The sequence below is a fragment of the Hyla sarda genome, chromosome 2 (assembly GCF_029499605.1).
Source record: "Hyla sarda isolate aHylSar1 chromosome 2, aHylSar1.hap1, whole genome shotgun sequence".
Lineage (NCBI taxonomy): Eukaryota > Metazoa > Chordata > Amphibia > Anura > Hylidae > Hyla > Hyla sarda.
In genome coordinates this window covers 424807650-424833432 of record NC_079190.1, presented here as the reverse complement: position 1 = coordinate 424833432, position 25783 = coordinate 424807650, and the positions used below count along the sequence as shown (strand labels likewise).

At 45.0% G+C, this 25783-nt stretch overlaps 1 protein-coding gene across 1 annotated transcript; it reads right to left on the bottom strand.

Annotated features, from left to right (window-relative positions):
* Nucleotides 1–1050: 1050 nt before the first annotated feature.
* RPL8 (ribosomal protein L8) lies at nt 1051–9318 on the bottom strand. The gene is made up of 6 exons (XM_056558976.1): nt 9201–9318; nt 7570–7713; nt 3314–3455; nt 1890–2108; nt 1687–1802; nt 1051–1246 (listed from the first exon to the last, which is right to left on the bottom strand). Exons 2-6 carry the CDS (start codon nt 7705–7707, stop codon nt 1088–1090), a joined length of 774 nt encoding a protein of 257 aa, XP_056414951.1. The 5' UTR covers nt 7708–7713; nt 9201–9318; the 3' UTR covers nt 1051–1087.
* Nucleotides 9319–25783: the final 16465 nt, after the last annotated feature.

Here is a 25783-nt window from a genome sequence, read left to right as displayed (position 1 = left end):
GAAAGTCATCAGAGAGCAGTTAGACAAAACAACTCAACTTCAGAAGCTAATAACTATCGGAAGGATTAAGATTTTTTTAATAGAAGTAATTTACAAATCTGTTTAACTTTCCGGAGCCAGTTGATATATAAAAAAAAGTTTTGGCCTAGAATACCCCTTTAAGAGCACACCAACAGGCTTGATAAACACTGATCATCAGCACTCTTGTGCAGGGGTAAAGCTAAGAGCATGGTTGGATCTGTTTTACACATCATATTTGGTGCGATTGCAATAATTCCAAAACCCTCTACATTCTATTTAACAGTTTAAATTTTAAAGAGATCCTGCAAGGTCTCTGGTGCTCCACAAAAACCAGCACCAGAAACAGATGAAAACAGCAATCAGATACGGTTTGAGAGTTCCCCAAGGACCACGATTTGGAAACTCTGTTCTATACGATGCTACAAACAGAATAGCACTTTCACTGTACATGAATATATCATCCTTGCCGCATCCTCCTCCCTTCCTCCGACTGGCTTAATTGTCAGTCTGAGTGCAGGGAGAAGCCATGGGGAGCGGAGGAGTGGTAAGTATGACTAGAGGTTGTTGTATCTAGTCCCCTGGTTTGATCAGATACTAGTCATTTGCATATGGCGCAACCACAGTTCAATATAGTTTTTAAAGATATAAGTAGAGATGAGCGAACTTACAGTAAATTCGATTCGTCACAAACTTCTCGGCTCGGCAGTTGATAACTTTTCCTGCGTAAATTAGTTCAGCCTTCAGGTGCTCCGGTGGGCTGGAAAAGGTGGATACATTCCTAGGAAAGAGTCTCCTAGGACTGTATCCACCTTTTCCAGCCCACGGGAGCACCTGAAAGCTGAACTAATTTATGCAGGATAAGTCATCAACTGCCGAGCCGAGAAGTTTGTGACTAATCGAATTTACAGTAAGTTCGCTCATCTCTAGATATAAGGCAACAGCATCTAAAAGCTGTTCTCATCTGTCAGCACATATGGTCAGTGGGGTCTAAGAGAATTCATGATCACAACATTTAACACCACAAAAGATTTTTTTTAAACAGTTTATTATGTAAATAACGCATGAATTAGTTCTCCTTTTCTTGCACTGTCTTTGTGCCGCGCAGACGACCAGTACGACGAGCAGCAATAAGACCAACTTTGCGACCAGCTGGAGCATCTCTCCTGATAGTTGAAGGTTTACCAATGTGCTGATGGTTACCACCACCGAAGGGATGTTCAACAGGCTGCAAAAAGAAAAGAATAATGTTACAAATCTGTATAATAACCAGGTATGACAGTCTCTCCAGTTCACATTGTCTGCATCCCTTAAGACCTTTCAATAACTGGTCAGTGTGCAACAAGTAATCTTTACGGGTAGGGTCACATGCGGCGTATTAGCTGCTGCATATTTCCTACACAATGAGGTCAATGGGTAGCACAGCGTTTCCCCAACCAGGGTGCCTCCAGATGTTGCAGAACTACAACTCCCAACATGCCTGGAGAGCCTTTTGCTGTCCAGGCATGCTGGGCGTTGTAGTTAAGAAACACCTGAAGACACCCTGGTTGGTAAACACTGCAGTAGCAAGATATGCAGCCAATTTTGCTGCCCACCGACTTCAATGGGTTGCAAAATACAGCACGTGTGACCCTACCCTAAAAGCAAATTTTAAAAGCAAAAACTTACGTTCATAGCCACACCACGGACACGTGGCCAGCAGTTTCTCTTGGCCTTGTACTTGTGGTAGGCACGTCCTGCCTTCAGAATGGGTTTGTCAATACGTCCACCTCCAGCAACAACTCCTGCATTGCAAAAAGTGGTCAAATTTTAAGTTCTATTCTAAGGTGTAAAATGGCAGGCAACTTTCTCTGAAAGAACAAGAAACCCACCAACAATTGCTCTGTTTGCAGAAGAGATGACCTTCTTAGAACCAGAAGGCAGCTTCACTCTGGTCTTCTTTGTTTCTGGGTTATGAGAGATAACGGTGGCATAGTTGCCAGATGCACGGGCCAGCTTGCCTCGATCACCTGGTTTCTCCTCTACACAACACACAATGGTTCCTTCAGGCATGGTACCAACTGGGAGGACATTTCCGATGTTAAGCTGAGCTGAAATAAACAGAATGAATTAGCCCAATCACCAATTTTAAAATAGAAGCCCCTCCCTAATATCCTCTACATACCAGACCAGGGAACTATGAAAGGAATTAAGCATATCGGGAAAAAAAAAATAATCTACTGCACAGAGCAAACTGGGAGGCATCTATTACTGTAACATTAAGGGCATGTGGAAGTTTACCTCCTAGCTCATTGGGCTAATGTATGGTATTGTGCATTTGGTATTGTTAATTTACAACCATGGTCGCTGTACATGTAGTGTGTGTAACCCTGGACCCCAAACCAGTGCTATTGAGAATGTATAGTGTGGGTTCAAATCTCCAAACTGCCAGGTGAACATCAGAGACTGCAAGAGGACTGAGGAGAGGACAGAAGTAGTTTGAGACACTTCTGTAGTCTACACAGGGCTCAATGAACACTATAGCGAAAAGAGGCAGTGGCAATGCCACCCAGACATCATGCGATTATCAAGCGATCAACAGCATGGCAGAGCTGATGGTACATCGCAATCTTAGAGCTGCTCTGCTAGGAGCCATTTTCTCCGTTTGGCTAAGTTCACATGGTCTCAAATGTGCAGAATGTCCATACGGAAAACATGTGCGGACATTCCGCACATTTAAATAATCCACAGGCGCTCAGACTGCAATGCATTTCTGAGCTAAATATTCAAAAACTAATTAGACATGTCTATACTTATAACCCTATAGGCTATGTTCACACAGCAGAATTTCTGCATGGAATTCTGCATGAATTTAAAGCCAAACACACTTCAATGGGATTCCGCTGTCCTATTCACACAGCAGAATTTCTGCTGCAGGAATTGCATTGAAGTGAACTGGCTATAAATTCCTGCGGAAATTCTGCTATGTGAACATAGCCTTACTTGGTATGTTAGGCATGCCCAGTTACAGTGCAAAAAGGTAAAATCTATAATGCAAAATGGTCACCATAGCTGCTCTGTTTACACGCATTATGTATCCGGGCTGAAACTTGGGAGCCCATTTTATCCAAAGATTAAGGAATAGTTTATCGTGGGAATCTGAACACTGGAATCCCCATTGCTCATGAAAACGGAGAACCCTTACCCCCTGAGTAAATGGAAGGGAGGGGCAGAACACACACACACACACACGGATAAAAGCAAATCCCCATCTGTCGGTTTGGTAATGGCGCTCACATGTCTATGGTCACTATACCTTTCTTTCCGCAGTAGACAAATTGACCAGTGTGGATTCCCTCAGCTGCAATGAACAGTTCGGTCCTCTTTTTAAACCTGTAAGGGTCACGGAAGGCGACCTTGGCAAGAGGAGCACCACGGCCAGGATCATGGATGATGTCCTAGAGAACCGGAATAGATATATAGTAAACTATAGCAGCAAAGATTTAGGGTGCTTATGTCTCTAATAAAATTCTACATTAAGTATCTTTGGTTAGCAAGTTTTATAGTGTTACTGCTCACTGGGGCCATAATCTATCACAGAACAAATGTGCACACTCTCCAAGATATCTACTCTGAGAAGAGCAGAATTTCCAAATCCCTTATATTCTATGTATATTGGCCAATGGTCTAGAAAAGTGAGTGTCCAGCAGTTGCAAAACTACAACTCCCAGCATGCCTGGACAGCCAAAGGCTGTCCGGGCATGCAGGGAGTTGTAGTTTTGCAACAGCTGAAGGTACACTGTTTGGGAAAACACTGGTCTAGAAGACCAACTTCTGTGCAAAAATTGATAATCCTTTTAAACAGGCGTTAAGGTAGTGTGCTAGTAAGGCCTTGTACACGGTTTAAAACCGCATAAATATCATTACACGTGAGATCTGCAATACAGAAATGAGGACAAATCTTTGGCACTGATGGGAACCCAGCAGACACAGGTGATCTATAATACCCAAGCTCTCAACACTACTAGCAGGCACTTTGTATTGGAAACATGGCTATTATCCCATAGGCAGCAAACACCATGATGTAAATCCTGCAAGGGAAATAAAGCACAGAAACATCCAATACTTCCAAAGGCCGCATAAACAACAACCGGCAGGTCACCTGTACAATACTGACGTACTGGGATTTTACACGGTAGTTGCAAACGTACCAAGTCCACAGCACTGACTGCACATCGAGATGTCATTTTATGAGCACAAATATCACCATATCCAACAACTACTAAATTTGACGTTAAAGGGGCACTCCGGTGGAAAAAAATTCTCTTTTTAAATCAACTGGTGCGAGAAAGTTAAACATTTGTAAATTACTTCTATTAAATTGTAAACCTTCCAGTACCCATTAGCTGCTGAATACTACAGAGGAAATTATTTTCTTTTCGGAACACAGAGCTCTCTGCTGACATCATGAGCACAGTGCTCTCTGCTGACATCTCTGTCCATTTTAAGAACTGTCCAGAGTAGGAGAAAATCCCCATAGAAAACATATGCTGCTCTGGACAGTTCCTAAAACAGACAGATGTCAGCAGAGAGCACTGTGCTCGTTATTCAGCAGAGAGCTCTGCGTTCCAAAAAGAAAAGAATTTCCTCTGTAGTATTCAGCAGCTAATAAGTACTGGAAGGATTAAGATTTCTTAATAGAAGTAATTTACAAATCTGTAACTTCCTGGCACTAGTTGATTTAAAAAAAAATAAAAAAGTTCTCCACCGGAGTATCCCTTTAATAAATGTGTACTCAAGTAGAAAACAGACATGGTGCACATCTACAGTCTTGCACAATGATCCAATTGCTTCTCAGCATAATTTCAAAAACTAACAGGTTGTTAGTATATACGTTTTGATCAAAAAGTACAAAGCCCACTCGCCACGTCAAGGCCACCTATTTAGAGTGGGTCCCCAACATCCCTAGCATAAAATGGCGTGGCACTGGGCGGCGACCACCACCGCCGCGACACCAGTGCACACAGGGGGAACGACCCACTGGCAGAGCGGCCCCCCTGTGGGCACTGGTGTCGTGGCGGTCACCGCCCAGTGCCACGCCATTTTATGCTAGGGACGCTGGGGACCCACTTTACATAGGTGGCCTTGACGTGGCGAGTGGGCTTTGTACTTTTTGATCAAAACGTATTTACAAACAACCTGTTAGTTTTTGAAATTATGCTGAGAAGCAATTGGATCATTGTGCAAGACTGTAGATGTGCGACCATGTCTGTTTTCTACTCGAGTACTCCTTTAATAAATGCCTTTGACTAGAGCACATTAAAAAGGGGTTTTCTATGATTTGTTAAAAAAAGAAAAATCTTAGCATGGACTGGAAGCAGCTCAAGAGTATGGTCACACAGCGCACCCACAGTGTATTTGATGCTGCAGATGCGCTACGGGCTGTCACAGAGCAACTTCAGAGGGAGCTCCCTGCTGCGGCCGGTTAGCTCTGTGTATCAGCTAGTGACTACCGGCAGGAAACCCATCACTATGAGTGGACACACAAAGCTACAGGGGGAGCAGCACGCTCTGCCGTCGCTCCACCACTGTCTGCAGCACAGCCGCGTTGTCAAATACACTGCAGAGGCGCTTAGTGAGACCCTACCAAAAGAAAAACTAAGCTTATTGCCGCTCCAGTATCCACCAGGCCTGCGATGATCTCACGTACACTGATCACATGATACTCCAGCCAATCAGCACTCTTCACGTGACCTTTCAAGGACAGTGATTGGCTGCAGCGTCGTGGGATCAGTGAACCCTATGTCACGGCCTGGATGGGGGATTACTAAGGCTTAAACCCCTTCAAGTACTTTCTAACCCAAAGAGCAGTCATTTAACCAGTATATTCGGAAACTTCCCATTGTGTACCTGCTAACACAACGAATGAGGCCAAAGACTAAGCAGCAGATTGTCCCCCTTCTGATATTGCAGCACTAAGTTCCCAGTATAATACATTCATGCAGCTAAATAAATGTAGCGGAGACTGCAGGCTGTCTCCTAGCCTTCAGTATACAGTACAGTAGCCCTGCATCTCCTATTATAATCTACAGGAGGTGCTCCTAAGATCAGGATTAGAGATGAGCGAACTTACAGTAAATTCGATTCGTCACGAACTGCTCGGCAGTTGATAATTTATCCTGCATAAATTAGTTCAGCTTTCAGGTGCTCCGATGGGCTGGAAAAGGTGTACACAGTCCTAGGAAAGAGTCTCCTAGGAATGTATCCACCTTTTCCAGCCCACGGGAGCACCTGAAAGCTGAACTAATTTATGCAGGATAAGTCAGCAACTGCCGAGCCGAGAAGTTTGTGACGAATCGAATTTACTGTAAGTTCGCTCATCTCTAATCAGGATATTTCTTCTATTGTAGTGTTTCCCAACCAGCGTGCATCCTGGTGTTGCAAAACTACAACCCCCAGCATGCCCGGACAGCCAAAGGCTGTCCGGGCATACTGGGAGTTGTAGTTTTGCAACACCTGGAGGCCCCCTGGTCTATTGCTTAGCATGGACATGAGCAGGGTTGTGCTGCAGCGTCAGAACGAAGGAAAATCAGCTCCAGGAATATAACGCGATGCATCTGCCCTTCATTCTGCTCCATTACGGAAGGTGCACTATAAACAGCTATAGAGGTGCACTATAAACAGCACCCTAGCTTCCTGCACCATGCATGCCACTTCACAACTAGGGATGTAAGAAAAAAATCGATTCTCGCGATAATCGCGATTTTTCATTTGCCGATACAGAATCGATTCAAAATATTTTTGAATCGATTCTTTTAGGGATGTGGAATTTTTAATAAAACGCACTTTATCTTACCTGCCAACGAGCCCGCGGAGCTCCGGTACAGTCCGGTACAGGTGTTCGGTCCCCGGGCTGTATTCTTCTTACTTCCTGTTAGTCCGGCACGTCACATGGAGCTTCAGCCTATCACCAGCGGAGGCGGGACATCGCTGCGGCTGGTGATAGGCTGAAGCTCCATGTGACGTGCCGGACTAACAGGAAGTAAGAAGAATACAGCCCGGGGACCGAACACCTGTACCGGACTGTACCGGAGCTCCGCGGGCTCGTTGGCAGGTAAGATAAAGTGCGTTTTATTTTATTTTGCAGCCCGGACGGGATAACATGAGAAAAGTGCGCACCGGAGTACTAGATCGCCGCTGTCAAAGCTGACAGCGGCGTCTATTGGGATCTATGAATGCTCCCAGGTGGGCGATATATCGCGATGTATCGTCACCTAGACGGTATCGCGATATATCGCGATATATCGAATCGCCACACTGGTATCGCGATTCGAATCGAATCGCCAAATTCTTGGCGATTCACACCCCTATTCACAACGCTGCAGAAGGGACCGCACTGACTAGAACCTTCAATGAACTTTACCGGCATAAAATGAATTACTAAACTCCACTATCAAGAAACACAAGTATTCAATTCTTGATTCTATCCTGTAAAGTAACTAAATCGATGTATGGTACTTCTGCCAGCGCTCCAAGGTATTACCATTGTGCCGAAAAACAGAAGATACTCACTTTTACAATACCCTTGATGTAGCCGTGCCTTTCAGCAAAGTCGACAGCCCTGAGCTTAGCGGGGCCTTTCCTGTGCTTGACATGAGCTCTGAATACAGAGCCGGCACCCTTTCTCTGTCCCCTGATCACACGTCCCATTGTGTCCTGTACAGGAAAAATTAATGAAATAAAAATCAGACGACATTATAAAGAGGAGGCCAATCACACTATGAGCTTTAAAGAGACATCAAAACTATATTCCCTCCCATTTGCTGTGCAGGGTAGGACATGCTATCCTTCCATTTTATGGAGCGTTTCCTCCCGTAGACAGGCCGATGGATCTAGAGGTTTGGAGTCACATGTAATCAAGAGATCCAGACACTTTATTGTCCTCTATTAATGAAGCTTCATTATGGCAAGAATAAAAGGTCTCACCAGACCACAGTCTAGGGGGTCAGTATCTGCCTAGCACAAGTCTTTCTAACCTGGGACACTCCAGCTGTTGCAAATCTACAACTCCCTGCATGCCTGGACAGCCACTGGCTGTCTGAGCATGCTGAGATTTGTAGTTCTGCAACAGCTGGAGGGCCCCAAGTTGGACCCCCTTTCTCTAGAGCAGTGTTTGCCAACCAGGGTACCTCCAGGTGTTGCAAAACTACAACTCCCAGCATGCCTGGACAGCCAAAGGCTGTCCAGGCATGCTGGGAGTTGTAGTTTTGCAACATCTGGAGGCACCCTGGTTGGCAAACACTGCTCTAGAGGGTCTGACCACTGATCACAAGATAGCTCATGAAGCAATGGTCAAGAATGTGCGCTTCTGTTCCATTCATAAGACCGCTGAAGACACCCCAATAAAGTGTTCAGCCTCATAGCAAGGGAATAAAGTGACAGCACATACCTAACTGTTGTGCCATTCCTACAGGGCCCCTAATCCCAAAAACAGTGCATGTCTTTCCAATGTGACCCCCAGAGATCATAATAATGGGGTGTCACAGGACTCAAAATAGATGGTGAAGCATGTGCGTTTGATCAGTGGGGGTCCTGGCAATCAAACCCTCACTTATCTGATTCTTCTTACCTATTCTGTGGAGTGGGATAAGCAATTAACATTGCACAATATAATTAAATTTATATATATATATATATATATATATATATATATATATATATATATATATATATATATATAGTCAGGAAGGTGGTACATCAGATATTCCATAACCCTACATATGGATTATTGTATATACAAACACCTGATACTTTACACTTGAGGTTGTAATATCCAAAAGACTACACGTATCAGGAAGGTAGCAGATCAGCTACTCCATACTTTACGGCTAGGGCCTGGTATTACAGACATAGCGGCACGTGCAGGCCAGCCTACAGGGTCGGTGCAGAGAATACTGCCCGTATTCTTCAGTATATATGCGAACTTTACCCTGTACACCCCATCTACACCCGGCGTCAGCGCTCATCCTCCAGAGCACGGTGACAGAATGTCCCATAATCCGCACCAAGACACACAAATATCCCGCCCCGCAGTGCAGCCAGGTCCCTAGTCACCGTTCCCCCGGGCAGAGAGACCCGACAGGACGGGATGGCTGAGATCTAGGACGGATTGAGAACGGGGAGACATACAACCGTGCTCCTACCTAGGCCAGGGCTGTCCGCGAAGAGGAAGTCCCCAGCAGAAGGCGGTCGATTTCTTCCGGAGAACGTGATGACGTAGTGAGGTCGGCGACGTCGTCAGATACGTCAGAGGACGGAAGAAGCCATGTTTGATTCGGGAAAAGACGTGACACGTAGTTATAAGTGGTAAATTAATACAGGGGTGACAACATGACCTAAGCAGGCTGTAATAGGGTTGTGAGAAGGAGGTCCTCCTAGCTTTCAGGAGACTTTTAAATTCATGGGCAGTTTTGGCTGTGAAAGAAATATTGCGACACAAAATTCTTTGGTATTACACAGTGTGGATTGTGCTGCATCAAACCTCAGGTAAAGAAATAGGGGAACACTGCAACCAATTTCTCACAACTGTCATGGTCACTTGTGGGCCGCAATGTTACTCCATTTACCTACCTTAGGTCAGACACAGCGTAATCCCTATACTGGGCAGGTTTGCACAGCTAAATAATTTCATCTCTATGAACTTGGTGTTAGGATTCACATCTGGTAATAAATGTATATATCGTATACTACGTCTAGTAATATATGTACATATATACTACGTCTGGTAATATATGTATATATCGTATACTATGTCTGGTAATATATGTATATATCGTATACTACGTCTGGTAATATATGTACATATCGTATACTACATCTGGTAATATATGTACATATCGTATACTACGTCTGGTAATATATGTACATATCGTATACTACATCTGGTAATATATGTACATATCGTATACTACGTCTGGTAATAAATGTATATATCGTATACTACGTCTGGTAATATATGTACATATATACTACGTCTGGTAATATATGTACATATCGTATACTACATCTGGTAATATATGTATATATCGTATACTACGTCTGGTAATATATGTACATATCGTATACTACGTCTGGTAATAAATGTACATATCGTATACTACGTCTGGTAATAAATGTACATATCGTATACTACGTCTGGTAATAAATGTATATATCGTATACTACATCTGGTAATAAATGTACATATCGTATACTACGTCTGGTAATAAATGTACATATCGTATACTACGTCTGGTAATAAATGTATATATCGTATACTACGTCTGGTAATATATGTACATATCGTATACTACATCTGGTAATATATGTACATATCGTATACTACATCTGGTAATATATGTACATATCGTATACTACATCTGGTCATAAATGTATATATCGTATACTACATCTGGTAATATATGTACATATCGTATACTACGTCTGGTAATATATGTATATATCCTATACTACGTCTAGTAATAAATGTACATATCGTATACTACGTCTGGTAATAAATGTATATATCGTATACTACATCTGGTAAAAAATGTATATATCGTATACTACATCTGGTAATATATATACATATCGTATACTACGTCTGGTAATAAATGTATATATCGTATACTACGTCTAGTAATAAATGTACATATCGTATACTACATCTGGTAATATATGTACATATCCTATACTACGTCTGGTAATAAATGTACATATCGTATACTACGTCTGGTAATAAATGTACATATCGTATACTACGTCTGGTAATAAATGTATATATCGTATACTACGTCTGGTAATAAATGTACATATCGTATACTATGTCTGGTAATAAATGTACATATCGTATACTACGTCTGGTAATAAATGTATATATCGTATACTACGTCTAGTAATATATGTACATATCGTATACTACGTCTAGTAATAAATGTATATATCGTATACTACGTCTAGTAATATATGTACATATCGTATACTACGTCTAGTAATATATGTACATATCGTATACTACGTCTGATAATATATGTATATATCGTATACTACGTCTGGTAATAAATTTATATATCGTATACTACGTCTGGTAATAAATGTATATATCGTATACTACGTCTGGTAATAAATGTATATATCGTATACTACGTCTAGTAATAAATGTACATATCGTATACTACGTCTGGTAATAAATGTATATATCGTATACTACATCTGGTAATAAATGTATATATTGTATACTACATCTGGTAATATATGTACATATCGTATACTACGTCTGGTAATAAATGTATATATCGTATACTACGTCTAGTAATAAATGTACATATTGTATACTACATCTGGTAATATATGTACATATCCTATACTACGTCTGGTAATAAATGTACATATCGTATACTACGTCTGGTAATAAATGTACATATCGTATACTACGTCTGGTAATAAATTTATATATCGTATACTACGTCTAGTAATATATGTACATATCGTATACTACGTCTAGTAATAAATGTATATATCGTATACTACGTCTAGTAATATATGTACATATCGTATACTACGTCTAGTAATATATGTACATATCGTATACTACGTCTGATAATATATGTATATATCGTATACTACGTCTGGTAATAAATTTATATATCGTATACTACGTCTGGTAATAAATGTATATATCGTATACTACGTCTGGTAATAAATGTATATATCGTATACTACGTCTAGTAATAAATGTACATATCGTATACTACATCTGGTAATATATGTACATATCCTATACTACGTCTGGTAATAAATGTACATATCGTATACTACGTCTGGTAATAAATGTATGTATCGTATACTACGTCTGGTAATAAATGTATATATCATATACTACGTCTGGTAATAAATGTATATATCGTATACTACAGATAGAGAAACAACAGTGCTTCAGCTCACCCCAGGTGCGCACGGACAGGGCGTGAACCTCACCCAAATGAACGACAGAAGAAAGAGGAGTCCAGCGTCCAGTAACTCAGAGGATAATATTTATTTCACCAGATGGTCATAACAGGAACACAGGGTACAGTGACGCGTTTCGGACTTACAATAAAGCCTTTACTACGTTTGGTAATAAATGTATATATCGTATACTACGTCTGGTAATAAATGTATATATCTTATACTACATCTGGTAATATATGTATATATCGTATACTACATCTGGTAATATATGTAGATATCTTATACTACGTCTGGTAATATATGTATTGCACTGATTTACAAAATTTTTTTGATGTGTAGGTCTCCCAAATTTAAATACACAGAATATAACCAAAGAAAGGGAACCTTAAATTGTAACTTTTATTAGAACAGGTAAAATTTAAATTATAAATTACTATAAAAAGGCTGCAACCAGAAATAACAAAAAAAAAATTGGGGGAAAAGTGCACAAATGAACAAATAATCCTAATTGGCTATACCGCATGTGGGACATGTATAATAAGAAAGTGCACAAATGAGGGCTCATCAGCATGTACACACAGCAGTATGACCCATGCGTGATAACTCCTCACTGATGCCTAAAACTACCGCATATATTCAACTATATGTCATTACACACTAATAGTCAAGTACACACAATGCGAATAGGTTACGTTACCAATAGTCGACACCTATAGCTACCGCATCTGATCAAGAGTTACACATGTAGTGCACGCTGTCAGTAGGTTATGTGCACACAGTGCGATTCAGTTGCATCATCAGATATTGACCATGTACGGCCAAACTTAACCGATGATGCACGATTTTGCGCATTCTAACCATATGAACAGCTAGTGCACAGTTATTGCATAATCTTGATTCAGATTACCACCATATAGCAGGTCCTTCTATACATCTATTGCATTAAATAATGAGACAGTCACTGAACAGTTTTCCGCTCAAAGATAGTGGGCCCACATCTGTTCCACTGGAATAATTTGTGACATCAAGAGTCTCTACGTAGCAGTTCAGATTGGAATACGATGCATCTCACACTTTTACGAGGTAAGTAGCATTGGGTTATTTTCTCAAAGTGTCTCCGTGTATATACACTATAAACCACAAGGACATGTCCATATCTGTATTACTTAAAGAATGCAGTAGCTGACTCTGCACACCCAGCTTCAGTATATGGTAGCACACTCCATCTTATATTGCTTGGATATATTGCAATCACCTAAGGCAACCGTTTTCCACAATCAATATTTAAACAGCAATCTTGTTAGGTTATTATCCAGTTCCACATGCCGCCTATAACCGCCCAGAGCACACATTTCATAACACTTAGCATAAAGTTGTCAGCTCAGTGTATAGTTTTAGCAATCTTGCTCTTAGGTAGTTGCCAGAGATAGCCAGGTGGCTGCACTTTATAAGGTCAGATATAGAGTCTTAGTAGACATGCAGCAGTTATATGCAGTTACCCTAGGCAACTGTGTTGCTGTACTCACTGCACATAGCGTTTTGCTTGTATGTGTGACACTTCATTGCAGTATTTTCAAGGCATATATTTTGTTATCTATTCACACTGAGTATAATGAACAGCAACTTATAACGATGCATTCATTCAGGACTTAGATGTATATAATTCTCTGTCCATAAGATATATCGGATATGCTCCCAGGGTGTGCACAGTGCCTTCAGTTAGTACTAACTATTAACGCTTCATATGAACAAGTCCACATCTGATATCAGTGTTAGTGTGCATAAGAGTACGTAGCTGAGAGTTCCTGAAGCTGTGGTCGGGTCTTGCTGGGTCCAGATTGGATCGGCCCTCCTATTGCTTTAGTATTGGAATGGCGTTCACGGATGAAGTCCTTGTCATTGCATCTTCTAAGGTAGGTAATCCGTGGCATCCAAATTTACAGGGTCCAACGCGTTTCAAGAGCTAATATCAGGGACCTTTTAGTAAAGCTCGGTCTCCTTCCTGTCATTCTTATGCATAAAGCACCTTAGGTGCGGCTCTGATGACGCCTGCCATCAGAGCCGCACTTACAGGACAACCGCAGTGGTACACATTTATATATTCCCGTCCCTGGGCCTCAAAAATAAACTCATACATACCTTCCTACGAGCCCCCGTTGGTCCTGCACAGGCCTCACGGTCCGGCAATGCTGACGTAATTCCACTTCCTGGCGACGGGGATGCCACTGAGCCGTCGGCGTATCACCGGCCGTAGCGATGTCTCGCCCCGGCCTATGATAGGCTGAGCCCACTGTCATGTAAGGAGCTCTGGCCGGCTTCTTACATGACAGTGGGCTCAGCCTATCACCGACCGGGGCGGGACATCGCTACGGCTGGTGATACGCCGACGGGTCTGCGTCGTCCCCAGGAAGTGGAATGACGTCAGCACAGCCGGACCGTAAGGCCTGTGCCGGACCAACGGGGGCTTGTAGGAAGGTATGTATGAGTTTATTTCGTTTATTTTTGAGGCAGGGGCATATATAAATGTGTACCATTGCAGTTGTCCTTTAAGGTGCTTTATGCATAAGAATGACAGGAAGAAGAACGAGCTTTAATAAAAGGTCCCTGATATTAGCTCTTGAAACGCGTTGGACCCTGTAAATTTGGACGCCACGGATTACCTACCTTAGCAGATGCAATGACAATGACTTCATCCGTGAACGTAATTCCAATACTAAAGCAATAGGAGGGCCGATCCAACCTGGACCCAGCAAGACCCGACCACAGCTTCAGGAACTCTCAGCTACGTACTCTAATGCACACTAACACTGATATCAGATGTGGACTTGTTCATATGCAGCGTTAATAGTTAGTACTAACTGAAGGCACTGTGCACACCCTGGGAGCATATCCGATATATCTTATGGACAGAGAATTATATACATCTAAGTCCTGAATGAATGCATCGTTATAAGTTGCTGTTCAATATACTCAGTGTGAATAGATAACAAAATATATGCCTTGAAAATACTGTAATAAAGTGTCACACATACAAGCAAAACGCTATGTGCAGTGAGTGCAGCAACACAACCTAGGGTAACTGCATATAACTGCTGCATGTCTACTAAGACTCTATATCTGACCATATAAAGTGCAGCCACCTGGCTATCTCTGGGCAACTACCTAAGAGCAAGATTGCTAAAACTATACACTGAGCTGACAACTTTATGCTAAGTGTTATGAAATGTGTGCTCTGGGCGGTTATAGGCGGCATGTGGAACTGGATAATAACTAGAGATCAGCGAATCGAAACTGACGAACCCGAATTCGTTACGAATTTCATGAAATATTCGATTTGCAACGAATGCGAATATCGCCACGATTCGATCACGTGAATCGCTTCATTAAACTTCATTTAACAGCGTTCCAGGCTATTGGAGAGCTAAGATGGCAGATCCACATGTGAGTACATGGGGCAGGGGATTATGGGAGGGCGGGAAACAGCGGCGGGAATGAAGGTAGGTGGGATGATTCTGAATCACATGTGAGATGCAGCCTATCAGTATTCATTGACCCCTGTGATGTCACAGCCCTATATAATCGGCGGCCATCTTGCCTCTCTTCATTTCGTCTATGCACTCAGAGATAGAGAGAACGGGACTGTGTGTGTCTGACTAGCTTATACCACAGCGTTACACTGCAACTGCTAGTCACATCAGCATTGGGGAAAGACAGGACTGCAGAGTGCTGTGCTGTAACACTGAGAAGCATCATTGATCAGCATCACGTTATTGAGCATTGCAGCAGAGAGGGGCAGATAGCTGTTAGCTGCCTCATACAGATCTCCAAGCTGCCTGAACTTTATCAACCATCTTATCTCCTAATTTTTCAGTGCAATTCAGTGTTTTTTATTTGCTCCACAAATCATCTGCTGCTCAGAATTGTGTGACAGAGTGAAATTTAGGGTTTAATCCCTGTATTTTTTTTTATTGTGGTGCTGCACTGTTGGGTCCTGCTGCTGTTCACAAATACGTTATTTTTCAGCGGACTGTAGTGCATTTGTCTGCCCTCATACATGCATACCACATGCCTACATCAAAGCAGTCTACTATTCTCTATCTGTAACAAGTCAATATACAGGGAAAGTCCTGACTCCTGGCAAAAGTAATTACCTGCTGGTGTTTTTAAAAAATACTTATTTTTTCTGCGTATAGTTGCGCATGTTATTGCCCTCATAAGTGCATACCGCATAGGTACATCCAAGTATTGTACCATTTTGTACCTGTTAATCTGTCAAGGTGCTACATACTGTCAAAGTCCGAACAATAGTATTCTGGTGTTTTAAAAAAAACAAAAAAAAAACAGAGTTTCTCTATCGGCTCCATTGGGGGACACAGACCATGGGTGTATGCTGGTGTCACTAGGAGGCTCGACATTATGGCAACAAGAGAAGTCGGCTCCTCACAGCAGGGTATACCCGCCCACAGGCACCTGAGGTAATCAGTTTTAGCTTAGTGTCTGAAGGAGGTGGACATGGTCTGGAGTTCTCTCCAGACCAGGTCTTATGTTTTATTATTTTCCTAGTTAGGGATGTGTTAGTTTTTTATTCCTTTTTCTTTCAGATTTTCAGGTGGGGATTCAGGAACTTCGGCTCACTGTCTCCCCATTGCGATTGAGGGGGCACAGACATTGCGTATATGGGCTGTCAACCCCCTCTCGCCAACTGTCAGCGCCTGGGGTTGTACCTCATGGGTCCGGGTCCCCCTATTCCCTGCTCGCCTTGCTCGCACATGGTAGCTCGGCGTGATGCAGGTGACAGAAAGCTGACTGAAGACCTCATAGAAGACTTCATTAGGTAAGTTCTTCTGACTGAGGTGAGTATATTCCCTTTCTCCCTTAGGTACAGCCTTGCAACCTCTGGAGACCCACACTTTTTGCCCACTTTTTCTCAGGGGCTGGCCTGGACAAGGTTTTTTTCTATATTTATTGCTGGGGTGAGCAGGAGCATTTTTGGACTGGGTCACAGCTTTATTCATACTTTTCACTTTCCTGAACAATATGTGTGTGTGGTGTGTGTGTGTGTGTGTTTCTTTAAGTGGCTGACGGCTTACTTTCGCTTTCAGGAGCAATCGGCTGCGTCTCGCTTGCTCGCTTCCCCGCGAGCACATATGCGAATGACATGTGCGCTCGGGGAGAGGAGCGGGCGTGGGCGCCATTACTGACCTTCTTGTCAGAAGCTGAGGGAACTATAGCTCCGTCCCCTTGGTTTTCGGGGCTTCTAAGAGGCGCAAATTAGCCTCCAATCAGTGCTGTGCGCGCGTTTGTGAGAGACAGGGGCCAATTCCGCCCCTCTTTGGCTATTGGCCGGCATTTCTCCATTCTCTATCTACACTGGAACGGAGTTCTCGCAGCAGCTGCCCTGGGGTCTCAGACTTGGGCTGTACAGACAACTGGAGCGTTAGTTCATCATTTTGTCTGTAAAAGCTGTAATTCCAAAATGCCTGGTTCTGCTGAACCCATTTGCTCCCTCTAAACAGTTAACTGGAGTGTTAGCCACTCATTACATCTGTAAAAGCTGTATCTCAAAAATGTCTGGTTCTGCTGAACCACTTGTTCTGCCTGCTCCACTGCTCCCCCAGACCCCCCTGCTATTCTACCCCGGTTGTCTACCAGACCCGGTGGGTTCGGCCGCCCCTCCAGCCTGGGTTCTCTCCCTCCCCCAGTCTATATCCGACTTGGCTCAGGTCTCCCGTTATGTGGTGACTGCATTAGAGAGGCCCTCCCGGCCCTCCGGAGGGTCCCCCTCTCCCCCTATACTGATGCTTTCGCAGCGTCATGGGGGTGTTTTTCATCTGACTCATCCCCCGAGCTCTGGCAGGCACGGGCGCTCCCCTCACAGGCATCGCTCCGTTACTCCGCCCTGTAGCAAGCGTCACACCCCTAGAGGACGCTCCCATGGTCGACGCTCTGGCTCTCCAGACCCGCGTATCTGGTCAGTCTCCCCCTCTTCCAGGGCCGCCTCACATGTTCCCATTCACCTGGAGAACTTGTGGATGAAGTTTCCGATTCGGCCCCTGATTCAGAGGAACACACGGATATGTCGGACATGGTTCACTCATTGGTCTCAGCCACAAGAGACACCTTCCATCTAGAAGACCCAGGAACTTCGGACGTGGCTCCAGAAGTTTCCTTTAATCGTGCCCAACCTCCAGGGCTGCCTCACCTCATTCCCATTCACCTGGAGAACTTGCGGATGAGGTTTCTGATTCGGCCTCCGCTTAAAGGAACGCACGGATGCCTGATGTGGTGTACTCATTGGTTTGGGCCATAAGAGACACCTTCCATCTAAAGGACCCAGGAACTTCGGACGTGGCTCCAGAAGTCTCCTTTTTTTCGTGCCCGACCGGCACCCAAGACCTTCAGCTCTCACGCTGAATTTTACGCCATTCTGGTATCCGCCTGGAGGCACCCTGACAAGAAGTTTCAGGAAACATAGAAGGTTCAAGCGCGGTATCCCTTCGCCAAGGACCTCATTGCTCGGTAGACCTGGCCTTTGGCTGATGCGGCTGCCTTCAAGGATCCAGCCGACATGAAGGTGGAGACTTAAGCAAAACTTTGCCTTTGAGACAGCAGGATCTTCCTGCTTTTGCTTTGGCCTGGGGGTCAAGGGCCCTTTCAGTATGGTCTCCCATCTCCGCCAGGGTAGTCTTCAAGATCCCTCTGGAGGATTTATTTAATCTAGCTCCCGATGCTCCGCAGCTGGAGATTTTCTGTGTTCTGCTTCCATGCGCAGCCACTGTGCTGCCTTTGCCACAAGCAACCTGGTAGCCACCGTCCCTCCATGTGGCTTAAAGCCTGGAATGGGGATGCCGTCTTCAGGAAGAGAGGCGTCGGGCAGAAAAGAGTTCTTTATTAGCTCTGGATAAGTCCTCCTTCGGGTTCTGCGGACCTTTGGTGCCACCAAAGGGTACCAACAATGGGTCCAGCCAGGCGCCTTCACGGGAAGAGGGCTCCCTCCCTCCGGACCTGTCCCTCCCGGAGGTCGGCTATCCGTTCAGGCCATTTTGCGGCCCCATCAGGCACCCGTAGGCCTTCATCGATCTGATGGTTCGCCCCCACCCGCCGACCTTTCTCGGGTGGTTGGTCGCCTCTTACTCTTCCGGGATGCTTGGACCACGCACATTCATTGTCCCGGTTCCTTCAGGGGAACATTTTCGAGGTTTATTCCAACCTCTTTGTGGTCCCCAAGAAAGGAGTTTCTGTTTGCCCAATCTCTGTTCTTGAGTATCTCAGCCAGCATCTTCTGCTTCCCATCCCGAATGGAGTCTCTCCGTTCGGTGCTGGTGTCCCTGGTTCATGGGGAATTTTCCTTCCTCGGTGGACATCAAGGATGCCTGCCTCCACATCTCATTGCTCCGGTCATCAGTGGTACCTCCGCTTTGCAGTTCCGGACGGTCATTTTCTATTGTGACTCTCCATTTCGGTCTGACCACTTCTCCTCGGGCCTTTAACAAAGTCCTGGTGCCTGTGATAGCCCCTTTTACGGACAACAGTTGTTTCCGTGATTCCTTACTTGGACGACCTCCTGATCAGAGCTCCAGCCAGAACCCAGATCCTGGAGTCTTAGTCTTAACCTCCAGACCTTGTCTCTCTTCGGTTGGATGGTCAATCAGGACAAGTCCAACCGCTCTCCTGGGGCTCCAGTTCGACGCGGACTCTGCCCGCTTTCAACTCCGCCGACCAATCGGCTGACTCTCTTATCAAGAGTCCGATGACTTCGGCACCCTGCTCCAGTTTCCATTCGCTTTTGCATGGATGTCCTGGGTCGGTTAGCGGCAGCCGTGGAGGCCGTGCCATTTGCCCAGTTTCATCACCAACCTCTTCAATTGGTGATTCTCTTCCGGTGGGACAGGTCTCCATTGTAACTCAAGAGTCTCGTCGGTCCCTTCCATGGTGGCTTTGTTTCCCCCTTGCTTTTTCGGGGGCGCTCCTTCCTGCCCCTCCCTGCCAGTCTGTCAGGCTGGGGAGGTGTTTTCAAGGACTGGCCGGTCTGGGGCCTTGGTCCCTCGAGAAGTCCTTTTCCCCTTCAACATGTTGGAACCTAGGGCAATCCTTTCTTTGCTTGCTTCTTGGGAATTTCCCTTCTGGGCGGAACTCAGGTTTCCGGCCATCTCAGCGCTTTTCATTCCGGGTGTTTCTGGGATGTGGTCTTTCTCAGCCGGTCCCAAGCCATCCAAGGCGAGTGGTCCCTACATCCGGAGGTGTTTGCAGTGATCTGCAACCTCTGGGGCGCTCCAGGCTTTGACATCTACATGTCCGGCCACAATCAAGCGTTCCTCTTTCTTGGTCAGGCTTTGCCCTACCTTATCTGTTTATTGGTCGGGCTTTGCCCTACCTTATCTGTTTCCTCCCCTTCCTCTCTTTTCGGGATCCTGAGCAAACTCACAGCAGAGGGCGTTCCCGCCATTCTCGTGGCCCAGACTGGCCCCGGCGGGCGTGGTACGTCGTCGTGGTCAGGCTCCTGAACTAATTACTTCTGCACCTTCCCTATCGTCTAGACCTCCTATATCAGGTCTCCTGTGCCACCCCTATTTACCGTCTCTGCTTTTGACGGCGTGGCGGTTGAAACAGCGGTTCTGAGGACCTGCGGTTTCTCTTCCCAAGTGGTTGGCACCATGCTGTGGGCTCACAAGCCTTCCTCTGCAAAGATTTACCACCATACCTGGCGGTCTTATTTCTGTTGGTGTGAAACTCAGCCTTTTTCTCCGGTCGTGGTTGGCTTTCAGCTCCCTGTGGGGTCAAAGGTTCGGCCGTTTCCATTCCTTTTTCAACATTCTTTGGCGTTCAATTATCATGTCCAAACCTAGTTCAGGGAGTGGCACAAGCTGCCCCTCCTTATCAGTCCCCTTCTTTCCCTTGGGACTTACACTTGGTCTTAGGTGCACTGCATGGCGCCCCTTTTGGCCCTGTCAGGGACATTTCCCTTCGCCTCCTTCCCCAAAAGGTGGCATTCCTTATTGCTCTTACCTCTGTTAGGAGGGTGTCAGAGCTGGTAGCTCTCTCCTGCCATTCTCCCTTCCTGGTGGTATACCAGGACAAGTTGTTTTCCGTCCAGGTCTGTCCTTTTACCCGAGATGGTTTTTGACTTTTTCATCTCAATGAGAACATCGTCCTACCGTCCTCTTGTCCAGTACCTTCTCATCCCTGGAAGCCTTTGTTCCACAACCTGGTTGTGGTTAGGGCTGTTCGGACTTATCTCTCAGTCACTCTTTCCTTTCGGCAGTGTGACCCCCCTTTTTTGTTTTTCCGGAAGGTCGTTGTATAGGACAACCTGCTTCTACGACCACCATTTTTCGGTGGATCCGGTCTGCTATTTTGGGAGCTTACCGCTACAAGTGGAAGATCCCACCCTTCAGGGGTTTGGCTCATTCCACCCTTTTTTTGGGGAATCCTGGGCCCTCCGCTTTGTGGCTTCGGCCTTGCAGTTCTGTAAGGCGTCCGCATGGTCGTCTTTGTACACTTTCTCAAGGTGCTACCAGATTCATACCTTCGCATCAGTTGATGCTACTCTGGGCTGTAAGATGTTGCAGGCAGCGGTGGTCCAACCGTCCACCTGTCTGATTCCTTACACACCCAAGGGACGGCTTTGGTACGTCCCATGGTCTGTGTCCCCCAATGGAGCCGATAGAGAAAAGGAGATTTTTTATGCTTACCGTAAAATCTCTTTCTCGAAGGATCCAGCAACTTGGATAGGAGCACATTCAACTTCTGTGCCGTTGGATGAGTGGGCGCATACTGTTGTCTCTTGGACATGGCTTCGCCGAGGGATTGTTGGTGGAATGGCTGACTAAAGGCGGGAGAAGCAGGAGCGACAGAAGGAGGATTTGACACACAGTTCCCTTCGGCTGAGGTGATGGAACCTTGGCTGGATGAAGGAGGGAGCAGATGGCCACTGGGTGATGCAGCAGGCCGGACCACTACATCGGAGCCACGGTTCTCCCAGGCCGCTTTATGGTGGCGAAGCATGTGTTGACACAGGGCCGTGGTGCTGACATTGGGACCCTGGCCACGCTTCACCTTCTGCCGACAGATCTTGAATGTGGCTACGTGAACCTCTTCCGGATGCCTGATGAAAAACTTCCACACCGCCGAGTAGCTGTTTTTCCCACCTACAGTCTGCACAAATTGACTGCTACTGGTGCCGTCTCCAGGAACCCTTGTTCCACTACCTCCCGGAAAGGTAGGCTGCCGCGAATCAGGTGGTCTCCCCCGGGCACGTTTGGCTCCTGAATTTCCACTCCTGCCAACCATGCTACCGCCTTGCTACCTCAAGGGAAAACTGCAACTCTCTTCTCCTGATGAAGATGAAGCCCCTTCTGCACCTGGCTCCCAATTGCGATCAGCTTCATCATCATCAACAGGTGTGTGCACGTCACTGATGTCCTCCTCAGGTTCCCCAACAGTGTCTGCTGAACCCTTGTAACACCGCCTCCCACGTCACTCTCCACATCACTACTTGGCCGCCTAGCGAAGCAAGCGGCACATGTCTCCTCCCCTTCTTGGCTGGGCAGTAGCTGCTGACTGTCCTCATTTTACATCATCCTCAGTAAATAGTGGAGCTGAACCCACAGCATAAGATACTTCTCTAGAAGAGGGAACAGCATAGGACAAAGGCAATGGGAGGACAGGGACTGCTCCCGGGCCATGCCAACTGAGGGTTGTGTCTGAGGAACCCACCGACTGTTGACTGGGGGTGTCAGATGTCACTTGTGATGATGTGGATGAGCGTGTTAACCAATCGACGACGGCAGATGGGTTGCTGGTCGAGACACGACGGCTGGCTGATAACGGGAGCTCAGGCCTCTCGCTGCGACTCCTGCTGCCACTGGCCCCTAGTCTGCTGCCAACTCTGGCTGAAGTATTTAGGCCTCTGCCACTCCTCTGTGCACGTCCTTGCACTTATCTGCCTGACATACTTAGGACGTATATGAGGGTATTACAATATGCTACACTACTCTTTAAACAGTATTTGTCTAGAACAGCAGCAGGTGATTACTTATGGCTGTCCTTTCACAGTATGTAGGCCCTTGACAGATTAACAGTTACAAGATGGTACACTACTTGGATGTACGTATGCGGTATGCACTGATGATTGCAGAAATATGTGCAACAATTCGCAGAAAAAACTCCAGTTGGTAAATACTAAACACCAGTTGGTGAATACTATTGTTTGGACTTTGACAGTATGTAACCCCTTGACAGATTAACAGGTACAAAATGGTACAATACTTGGATACAGTAGAGGTTGTTACAGTCAAACCCTTTACGAAGGGGAATAGATCCAAATTCAACCCTCCCATTATACCAGGCAGCGCAATAGACATCTTCGACAAAGCCTGGATTTCCAGCCACCAATGCCAGATGCCTCAGAGTAGACTGACCATGCTGCTACACCAACACTTCCCAATTATGGTTATGAAACCCTTGGGCCTTTCATTTTTGGATGTTTAGCAGCAGCTAAATACATGTTTAATGCAAATTTCAACATTAATCTTTAAATGTAAGGGGTTATGAAAGCCTCTTGGGTACTGCGAATTCCTGCTCCTGACTCATCCTGTGTCTTTCAGGAACTACTTGCCTCACTGATGCTTCTGGCCTTGGGCCTTTAATTTTTGGATGTTTAGCAGTAGCTAAATACATGCTTAATGCAAATTTCAACATTGATCTTTAAATGTAAGAGGTTATGAAACCCGCTTGGGTACTGCGAATGCCTGCTCCTGGCTCATCCTGTGTCTTTCAGGAACTACTTACCTCACTGATGCTTCTGGCCTTGGGCCTTTAATTTTTGGAAGTTTAGCAGTAGCTAATACATGCTTAATGCTAATTTCAACAATGATCTTTAAATTCTCAGCGCTCTGCCAGGGCTCTCGTCTACCCCGCCGGGGTCGATCCGTGCACCTGACTAAACCATCCAATCGGTAATAAAGACAGGTAGTGTGTACAAAGGCCAGGGACTTAATGAACCCGAGCTTATGACCCGCACTTAGTTGGAATTCTTCTTTCATAAATAATTGCAATCCCCGATCCCTATCACGAACAGTCTTCTGGACTCTTGGATATGTGCTTCTTCTTAAACAAGGGTACAAAAAAAATTTAAATAAAAGTGCCGGTCAGGGCAATGGAGACATGGCGCCTACATCTCACGTCTACATGAGCCCTGTGGGGGCTTGTTGGATTTGGTCCTTCATACCCACACACTGGGGTCCAGGACCCTCAAAGTTTGATTTAAATTTCAAATTTAAAAAATCAGACATTTCAATGGTCTCCTCATGCATCAGTCAACTCCAGGCTGTGTCATTCAGGCAATATATGGTTTACTGATGCCACTGCTGGGCCTGGGTCTCTGAATTAAAATTTTCTCATAGGTAGCACCCACTATCAAATAGTCTTCTTCATAAATTTCTACAATTGTGTTTTTTGGGGGGGATTGTGAAGCCCTGCTGTGTACTCATGCATCAGCCAACTCCAGGCTGTGTCATTCAGGCAATATATAGGTAGCACCTGCTCTCCTAAATCTTCTTCAAAAATTAAAAAAATGGTTGTTTTTTCTTTGGGATTGTGAAGTCCTGGTGTGTACTCCATGCTGCTTCCTGCTACACTCAGCCCGTTGGTCCTACTTGCCTCACTGAAGCTTCTGGCCTTGGGCCTTTAATTTTTGGAAGTTTAGCAGTAGCTAATACATGCTTAATGCTAATTTCAACAATGATCTTTAAATTCTCAGTGCTCTGCCAGGGCTGTCACCTACCCCGCCAGGGTCGATCCGTGCACCTGACTAAACCATCCAATCGGTAGTAAAGACAGGCAGTGTGTACAAAGGCCTGGGACTTAATGAACCCGAGCTTATGACCCGCACTTAGTTGGAATTCTTCTTTCATAAATAATTGCAATATCCGATCCCTATCACGAACAGGGTTGAGCGGGTTCCCCTCAGTTGTAGGTGAAGGATAGACACACGCTGGTCCGTTCAGTGTAGCGCGCGTGCAGCCCTGGACATCTGAGGGCATCACACACCTGTTATTGCTCGATCTCGAGATTGATCGTGCAATGTAAGGGGTTATGAAAGCCTCTTGGGTATTGCTGATGCCTACTCCTGACTGCTCCTAAGTATTTCAGGAACTACTTGCCTTCATGATGCTTCTGAGCTTGGGCCTTTAATTTTATGATCGGTGAAATAGATAGATACATGCTTAGTTAAAATGTCAACATTTATGGTGCAATGTATGGGGTTATTAAACCCTCTTGGATACATTTTTTTTTTTTTTCACATTTTATGATAATTTTCTCTGTAATAAACTTGAATTTTCAAGAATAATAACCATTACACCATTGAACGCTTGTTGTGTGTGATTCTTTAATTAAAATTGTCAAAAATAATACAGAGATGGATGAACTCTGCTTCTTTATTTCAGAAAACATTACTTTAAAGAAGAATGTCTTTTTGTGGTCCACCATCCTGCATTATAGAGTCTTCTGGACTCTTGGATATGTGCTTCTTCTTAAACAAGGGTACAAAAAAAATTTAAATAAAAGTGCCGGTCAGGGCAATGGAGACTTTGCGCCTACATCTCACGGCTACATGAGCCCTGTGGGGGCTTGTTGGATTTGGTCCTTCGTACCCACACGCTGGGGTCCAGGACCCTCAAAGTTTGATTTAAATTTCAAATAAAAAAATCAGACATTTCAATGGTCTCCTCATGCATCAGCCAACTCCAGGCTGTGTCATTCAGGCAATATATGGTTTACTGATGCCGCTGCTGCG